This window comes from Salvia hispanica, chromosome 4, assembly GCF_023119035.1.
Source record: "Salvia hispanica cultivar TCC Black 2014 chromosome 4, UniMelb_Shisp_WGS_1.0, whole genome shotgun sequence".
Lineage (NCBI taxonomy): Eukaryota > Viridiplantae > Streptophyta > Magnoliopsida > Lamiales > Lamiaceae > Salvia > Salvia hispanica.
Genome location: NC_062968.1, coordinates 40,694,569 through 40,703,597, shown reverse-complemented (window position 1 = coordinate 40,703,597; position 9,029 = coordinate 40,694,569). Strand labels below are relative to the sequence as shown.

Sequence of the window (9,029 nt, the reverse complement as noted above, 5' to 3'; positions counted from 1 at the left end):
TCTCCGGATCGGGGTCCACTACGTGCGCCATATTCACGTCCTCCTCTTCCTCAGTCTTGGATTGCTATGTTTCGGTGGACGACTTCGGGTCCTCTTCTCCCGATGAGTTCCACTCCTTCTCACTTTCTGATTCGAACGGAAATGGGTCTCTCGTCCTTAAACCTGACCTGGTGGTGATGATAGACGTAGATTCCTTGACTCGCCACTTGTATTGGCCACTCCCTGACCCAGATGAGCTCGCCCAACTTCCAGAATGGAAACCTGCATTCATAAACTGTCAAAACAGAAAGAAAATAACAGAAATTAAAATATTTACACCAAATCCTTAAACACAATAACAATAAATGCCATCCTTCCCCGGCAACGGCGCCATTTGAAAGACCGATAAGTCTGGTTAACACGCTGTGTGCACAGAAAGAATATAACAGGTTTCCTTAGTCCAGCAAATCCACTAGATCACGCGGTCTAGGAACTCGTTGGTCGTCGGAAAATCCTGGTCGTCGGACACACAGAGCACTCTTTCAAAAACCCTCAACCACTTTACTAAACCTAGCATAGGGAAGTAGGGATCGATCCCACCCAAAGATGGATGCGTAACAATCATGTTCAAGGATTGGGAATTGGGGTTGGCTGCTGCCACGCATTTTTCGGGTTGAGGAAAATAAACTTAACTTGGTAATTTAAACTGCTACGCTAACAGCTAGACCTAGGCGAAACAACAAAGCATGCATGAAAAATAAACCGAACAATCATTGGGTCTAAGAAACCACTCTAATTACCTAGATCTGGGTAACAAACTGACTGTGGGGACCATAACTGAAAAAGCTGAGTACGGACGAAAAGCTGGAAAAAACAACTAACTGTGGTACTAACTAACAGCGACATCATCTTCTCCAACCAAATTGCGTAAAACTCAGAAGAAAAACAGCTTGAGCGAAATCGGAACAGAGCAGACTGAATTTAAATAATTTTGACGAAGAACAATAAAAAAAACTAACAGATCTAAGGATGCTAGACGGAGCAAAACAGAAAGCAAACAGAAAACTCAAAATCCATGCATAACTAGACCTCCTCTCTTCAGATCCAACCTTGGACACTAAATCCACTCCGGATCCAAGCGTCCGACACAAACTTCAGCCAAAAGAAACATTTCACAACTTCAGATTTAACCACAGATCTACCACCAAATTCCCAGATCGAGTACCACAGCAGCAAAAACAGAGATCAACATATAACTTGTCAAAATAAACTCTCAACAGCAGGATCTACGTAAATCAACTTGAAATATCACAGACAAACGCAAACTAACAGAAGTGAATAGATAATCAGTAACATCAACAGCCAAATCGACTCCCAAAAGTGAAGTTCGACCGTAAGAGTGCAAAACAAACTGAAAATAAAGAGATTGTATCTTCGCCCTCACGCGGACGGTGTTACGACTGAAATTTCTAAAGAACGAACCCCTCTTGAACCGAAACTACCCCAGATCTCCCATTTCCCAAGTGTCTGTTGTGTGTGAGCTAAGAGTGAGCGAAAAAAAGTGATGATTTGTGTGTTGCATGCTCTTCTATTTATAGGCATTGAAGTGCGGCCCAGCGAGGTATAGATGGACTTTGTTGCCCTCAGCTATTGACTCCCTGCTTCAAGCCTTCTTTTTCCTTAGATTCTGCTCATTCCTACTTCATTCATTCGCTAGACTGTTTCCTTCAGCATCTCCTTAATCTAGCGATTCTGTCACACACCTGGCTTAGAAACCGTGTTAGACCGAGCAAAATGTAACGCTTTTCACCATATAACCGATGCATGAAATTATCCTTATCAGGTATTTATAGAGAAGTTTCTATTATGAAGGTGGGAAAATCGCTCTTTTCTTTGGGGGAAAAATCCTCTCTTTTTTTTGGGGGGGGGGGAGGGGAACCCTCTCTTTGTTTTGGGGGGAAACCCAATTTCAATGCATGCAAATTGTAAATTGTATATATATAAATGATGTGATGTTTAGTCAGCTTTACAATTAAAAATGATCCTATTAACTATTGGTTTTAGTGCATGATGTTGGTGGAGTCATTTTAACTTTTGGTCAAAGAATGGAAGTGTGAGTTGGCGCCTACCACTTGCAAAATTCCCCCTAAATCAAAAATTTGAAAAGAGGGGGGAATTCCCTTTAATTTCTCCCCAAAAAAATTGAGCTTTTAGTGGTAGTATAAATACCCCCAAAACTCCCCCTTTATATATTGTATAGATTTTATTTTCTTTTAACTCGATAAAGGCTAGGTACTTCCATAAATTATACTACAGTAAAGTTTCATTTATAAAAGATGAATACCAAAAGATTTAGTTAACTCAAATGTAATATTTTCAATATTATTATAACTTTTTAGTTTGCATATATATTACTCCTTCCATCTAATTTGAAATTAGGCACGATTATATAGAAAAACATTACAAATAGACATTTCATCGCATATGTAAAAGTGCATATAGAAAACCATTATTAATCCTTTTTAAAATGAAATAAAAAATAAAAATGCATATAACACATAGATATTTACAAAAAAAATTGAAATGCGACATTTCAAATGGAAAAGCCAAAATTTGAACATGAGTCGTTACAAATGGAACAGAGCAATTTATTATTTACGTGTTAGAGTAAACAACATAAATAGCTCTAATTTTTATATGGATAGCCACTTAAGAATTTGTAAGGCTCTCTTTTAGGCATCTGATAATCACATTCATGATACCTGAGTTAATTTTTCGGCCCAAAATGCCGCTCAATGCATGAGGATATTTTTGGACTTAATTTTTCGGCCCAAAATGCCGCTCAATGCATGAGGATATTTTTGGACTTAATTTTTCGGCCCAAAATGCCGCTCAATGCATGAGGATATTTTTGGACTTTCTATCAATGTACGAAATATGATATTTTCCTGGACTCTCCATCCTGAAATGATATTAATTAAACTTATAATATAAATTTATCCAAAATAAATAAATAAAATTGATGTCAAATCGTCTCTCAATGTCTTTCCTAATAAAATAAGACGGCCTTATTTTTCTACCTTGCTCTTCCACTCTCTCTCATTTCTTCTTTTTCATCCTTCCTTATTTTTTTTAAGAACCATGTAAAATTAAAATAAGAGAAAAAATTAATAGTAGGGTCTAACATAATTCACTTTACATATTAAAATTGACTAAGTGGGATACAGTTTAATCAAAATGATAACTTTATATTTTGTTTATTCATATACAAGGAGTCAAAAAATATTTTTTATTATTTTTACAAATGAGATGAAAATTATTTGATTTATTTATTTTGGATAATTTTATATTATATATTTAAAATATCATTTCAAAAGTCCAAACATAAGAAATACTATCATATTTAGTATTTGGATGAAAGTTCAGGAAAATATCATATTAGTACTCGGGTTGAAAGTTAAAAAATAATCTTCAAGTCTTTGGAGATATTTTGGGCCGAAAAATATCAAAATTACCAACAAACCTAGTATAAAAATTTCCTATGGACTACCCATACTCATGATTGATACATCAGTGACTGTTTAGTGTTTATGCAGTTCACTCCATATTTTATTGAGTACATATTTCTTTTATCATTTATGAAGGTGAAACTAACTAGTAAAATAAATTTATTTAATTACTTTGAATGATGTCTTAATTAATGTTTAATATTCCGTCATTTCCTCAATTGCCAATATAGTTACGTGCTGAAAATGTGAAAATAACATAAATTTATTGGTCAAATTCTACAAAATTATAATTAATCAATTTTTATAAAAATGGTGAAAATTTGGACTAGAAAATGAGATTCCCCTGAAAAATTAAAGTTTTATCCTTGAAATAGTATAACCTCATTTGTCCATACATGATTTAAATGTGTTCTCCAGCCAGGTTCACCAAGAATTTTTGTTTGTTATACCAAACCGAGTAAAATAAAGCAATAAAAGTGGGTCAATTAATGAAGAATAACCAATTTCATCGAAATCAGACAGAAAATGCATTGGTGAAACGCAAGCGCTATTTGGATGATATAATCATTTGACTTCTATACTACTTTCCAATGTGGGTAGGAACCTAATAAATGCAAATTTCCATTCAAATTTATTAGTAAATGAGTAAATGCAAACATTATAAATCCGGTTATAAATGGTCGTCTGAGTAACTAATCTATGATAGCTAATTGAAAATTACACAGTAGAAATTAATATTAATCCTGATGGAATATAATCAAATCTTATTCAAGAATTGTAGAATAAAACTACTCCACATCAAGGCTGGGATGGAAAAGAAAAGAGTGAACAAAAACTTGAAAATTTAAAAGTGATGAAGCACATAATAGGGATAGATAATCTAGCCAAATGTTCACATTTCAAAATTCAAAATACTACAAATCATAATACTTATGTTTGTTTATTAACTCTTTAACATAAGATTCTCCTGGTTTCATGACTAAAACAATGACTGTTTGGCTAGCTCTTGAGCACTAATAAATGTACCATGGAACCCATATGGCACTCGCGATGGAATCTTGATTGAAGCAACTTGAGTCATTGTTGAAGCTTTCAAAATCACTAACTTAGACTTTTCTCTCTCCTCATCTCTCACGATACTCATCAAAAACCCTTCTTCCTCGTCCTCGTCCTCATCCTCGTTTGGCACAAAACACACTTCGCCCCCAAACTTTCGATTCCCATACAAGTACTTGGCCACGGCCCCCGTGTCCAAGTCGACCTTAGCAATGCCGCTACATTTAGGCCATGGCTCCGCGATAGCTAAGTATACGTAACGAGTTCTTTTCCCCAAATGGCGCTTATCAACTTGCCCGCCCTCCAAATTTATACCCGAAACAATAACCCTTCTGGTCGACCTACCCGTATCCAAATTCAATCTTACCTCGGATAATTCAGCCTTCAATGGATCATCGCTATCTGAAAAATATAGAGAATCTATTGGAGTCAAACACGAATTTATAACAACAACGACCCTCTGCCCGTGATCATCGACTTCCTCCCAAGCATTCCAGATATGGAAACAGAAGCAATCAGGTACGTCTATCCATTGTATCATGGATTCATGGTTGGCAATTTTTGACATGACACCGAATCTGGAGACTTTATCAGGGTCATGGACCACTGGCAACCCACCCCGGATCATCTCAGATAGTTTGAAAACCATCTGATGATCCGGGATGACCACATGACTTTGCGTCATTGCAAAGTCATGAATCATGGTCGGCTGTTGGAGGGAAATCCCCACCTCACGTGTCATTTTGCCATTTTTGGCGAATTTTAAGAATTTAAGGTGGGGCTGCGAAATTACGTTGTAGCTCAGTGAGTATAGATCCCCTGTGGCAGGGTCCACCTTAGGATGGGCAATCATGGAATTTCTCAATTGCCCATCGAAATCATACCGTCCGGTCGTCTCCAGGTCGCCGTCTGGCCTAATCCGGACGGCGTAGGGTAGGTCGTCCTCCGACATAGCTAGAAGCCGGCCGTTGAAATATGTCAACGCCACGTTTGCCACGCCCATGCCCCCGTCCGAATCGGCCAGACCAATTGCCGTCCGGGCATAGAAAAGGGCCAGCCTGGCCAGGCCAAGCCGGCCCTGCAGCTCGCCAATTGGTTTGGGAAAAAATGGTTTCCCCAAACTGGCCTCTGCAAGGAGCCGGTTCGTTTTAGTGAACCGGCATGCATAGCTGGCGGATTCTCCACCCTTCAGCGTGACAGCGTGGATCATGCCATCGCCGTCGAAGAAGTGGTGGCCGCCGGTAGGCGGGAATAGCGTGTTTCCGCCGTTTCGGAGGTAGACGCCTCGGACGCTTCTAGGGATGGTGCCGGTGACTTCCAAGCCGGTCTGGACCGGGACCTCTTGGACTGGGGCGTAGTTTCCTTGGAGTTGAACCGCCGGGTCAATCATCGGGTTCAAATTCTTATTCTTTTCTAATTTAATCAAGATTGAGTTCTCTACCATGTCGAGGGCCGCCGCCGCTAGTTTCTGAACGGGGCCTAGCGATGGCGGCGGAACGGAATCCGGTGAGAATGTGGGTGGGGAGAATGGCGGCGCTGGCGATGGAAGGGACTTCTTCGACGGATTGAGTAGAACGTTGCATGAAATAGGAGTTTTGGTGGTGGATTTGTGGGTGGAAGGAATGGAGTTGAAGAAAAGGTGGTGGGAGAGTGAGAGATGCATTTCGGAATCTTAGTTGGGTGTGAGAAACAATGAGGACACAAAGGGTTTTAAGAAGAATGACAATATAATAAATACTGCATCTGTTATCGTTTAAAAAGCCATTTTTACTATCATGAATTTTAAGATATTACTCCCTCCGTCCCGCTTAAGATGTCCCGCTTAAGATGATACGTTTTCCTTTTTAGTTTGTCCCAATTAAGATGACACATTTCATTTTTTGGTAACTTTTTCTCTCCAATTAATACACTCAACCAATTTTTCTCACTCCTATTAAAATATCAATTTTTCTTTATCTCTCTACTTTAATACTTACACCCACATTCTATCTCTCTAATTAAACACTTTAACCAATAACTCCTAAAATTTCGTGTCGGCTAAGCAATGTGTCATCTTAGCCGGGGCGGAGGGAGTATTTAACTTTTGAATAGAAGTGAATCAAAAAAGTTAATGAAATTTAAGTTATATTTATAGTACTCCATCCGTCCTAAAATAATTGAGGCATTTATTTTGAGCACGTAATTCAAGAAAGATGACCTTCATCTCCTTGGGCGACGCAAGATTTTATGCAATTTTATTTTGTGTGTTACGTGGAGAGAGTAAAGTAAGAGAAAATGAATAATATAGAGATAAATGGATTTCAATTTTTAGTAATTAGTCATATAAAATGAGACAAACTAAAACGGAAAGTGGGTCATATTTGGTAGGACGGAAGGAGTAAGTGAAGTGAAGACAATTAAAGTATGAGACACGATAATGTTTTTGTCAAAACATGAAATGATTCAATTACCTTGGGACAACATTAAAAAGAAATACAACTCAACTACCTTGGAGCGCAGAGAGTATTAGTTAGAATGGATCGTGAGTGAAAAAATTAATGGTTCATTAAATTGTGGATATTTTAAAATTTCAAATTGATTCTTTAAATTGTGGAGGAAGGGAATAATATTTATTTTATAATAAATGTAAATTGTAAAATTAGCTGTTTTAAAAATTCATTTTTTGAAGTGGTAAGTGTGTTTGACTGTTTGTATAGATATTCATATGACAGCTCTTTCATTTATTCATCAACTTTATGGGTATTAGGAGTAAAATAAATATAGAGTGGAATTAAACAACCGTTACTACTTTATTAGGAAAGGCCAATCAGGACACGGGTCACATGTAAGTTGTGAATTTATAACAGGCAAATATTCTTAATCTGTCCGATTAAATAAGCAAACATAAGTTAATGTACTCTGTTCTATAGTAGTAGAGTGTTTTGCATGTACGTTCATAGTAGTGGAGTCATTTCATATTTTAATAAAAATTAATACATTTCTTCTCACTTTATTTTACACTCTCTTATGTCTCTAACTTTTTTCATTTTCTATTTTATACTTCCTTTTACTTAATTCATTTAATACAAATTTTCTTAAATCTCGTGCCGAAAAGAAACGTCTCCAATACTATGGAAAGAAGGGAGTATAACCTTAATAACTTTTTTGAGATCTTTAATAGGTACGAATAATATTTATCTTTCAACACGTTTAATATGAATAAATATAGTAAATTAAATTGAAAAATAGTATACTGAAGGCACTACAATTATAAAGCACGAAATTGCTTCCAAATACACAAAATTATTGGTAAATAAAAATAAAAATGTAACAAATCTTCCACATCTATGTAAAGAGGACATTGGACTTACTAAATCGTCAATTAATTTTAAGATGAAACTCTATTAACCTGTGTCAATGGTATCAGAGTGAGCTACAAATTATTTGATAAATCATTTTTAATAAAATAGATGAAAATATAATGATGATCGAAGAATTGTTAGAATACAAAACCATTTGAGAAACAATAAAACACAAAACCATTTGAGAAACAATAAAACACAATCGAGGATATTTGCAATACTTGACAACTTTCAACTAAAACAATCGCTTACACGGCTGACGGCTCCACGAACTAGCATATTCAAGCTAGATGCACACCTTTACGTTGGCAATTAACATAAACGCAACCAAGCGTATCGATTTTGAATTTCATAGAGTATAAAATTCATCCAGGAAGGGGAGAAAGCTCATAAGGAGACTAAAAATTCATACTTTGAGCGAGAAAATAATTACTCCCCCCGTCCTACAAAGATTGTCTGATACGGTCTTAATATTATTATTATTCCATATCTCTTTCATATCTTGCATTATTATTTAGTTGCATTATTTAGTTAGATATTTAGGGATTGCATATCTTTTTCATATCTTTTGTCTTGCTTATTAAGTTAGAATCCCTATTATAAATAGGGCTATTGTTATTCTCTTTAATCAATCAATGAAAGAACAAGTATTTATCTTTTAATTTAACGTCTTTATTTTTCTGCATTTAAGATTGATCGACGAGGCTCGGTTTCCTCGCGACTTTCTCCTATCTTTCTACTCGATAAGGACAAAACCCTTATCAAATTGGTGCTTTCATCTTCGAACTCATGGCCGAAGTCAATCTTCGTTCGTGGCCGGAGATATCGCAAGCATCCGAATGCTTGCAACTGAATTCAACAGCAGCAACGTTGGAGTATATTCGTGCTTGGCTCGACCGATTAGAGACCCGATTGGTTGAGCATGAGCGCAGGGCAGCAGCCACGCTCCCTCCGTTGCGCCCAGAACTCTCAATGAAAGCACCAATTTGATAAGGGTTTTGTCCTTATCGAGTAGAAAGATAGGAGAAAATCGCGAGGAAACCGAGCCTCGTCGATCAATCTTAAATGCAGAAAAATAAAGACGTTAAATTAAAAGATAAATACTTGTTCTTTCATTGATTGATTAAAGAGAATAACAATAGCC

General features: G+C 36.7%; 1 protein-coding gene across 1 annotated transcript; it reads right to left on the bottom strand.

The window, feature by feature from the left end:
* Positions 1-4,467: 4,467 nt before the first annotated feature.
* Positions 4,468-8,039, bottom strand: LOC125221069 (9-cis-epoxycarotenoid dioxygenase NCED6, chloroplastic-like). Its single transcript, XM_048123197.1, has 2 exons — positions 8,004-8,039; positions 4,468-6,171 (listed from the first exon to the last, which is right to left on the bottom strand). Exons 1-2 carry the CDS (start codon positions 8,037-8,039, stop codon positions 4,468-4,470), a joined length of 1,740 nt encoding a protein of 579 aa, XP_047979154.1.
* Between the last annotated feature and the right edge of the window lie 990 nt (positions 8,040-9,029).

Excerpts from the sequence above, each read along its gene's own strand:
- LOC125221069 (XM_048123197.1), bottom strand. The coding sequence starts at position 8,039 with ATGGTTTTGTATTCTAACAATTCTTCGATCATCATT. Across the intron at positions 6,172-8,003 it reads ACAATTCTTCGATCATCATT|TCCATTCCTTCCACCCACAA; the intron begins ATATTTTCATCT and ends CTTTTCTTCAAC.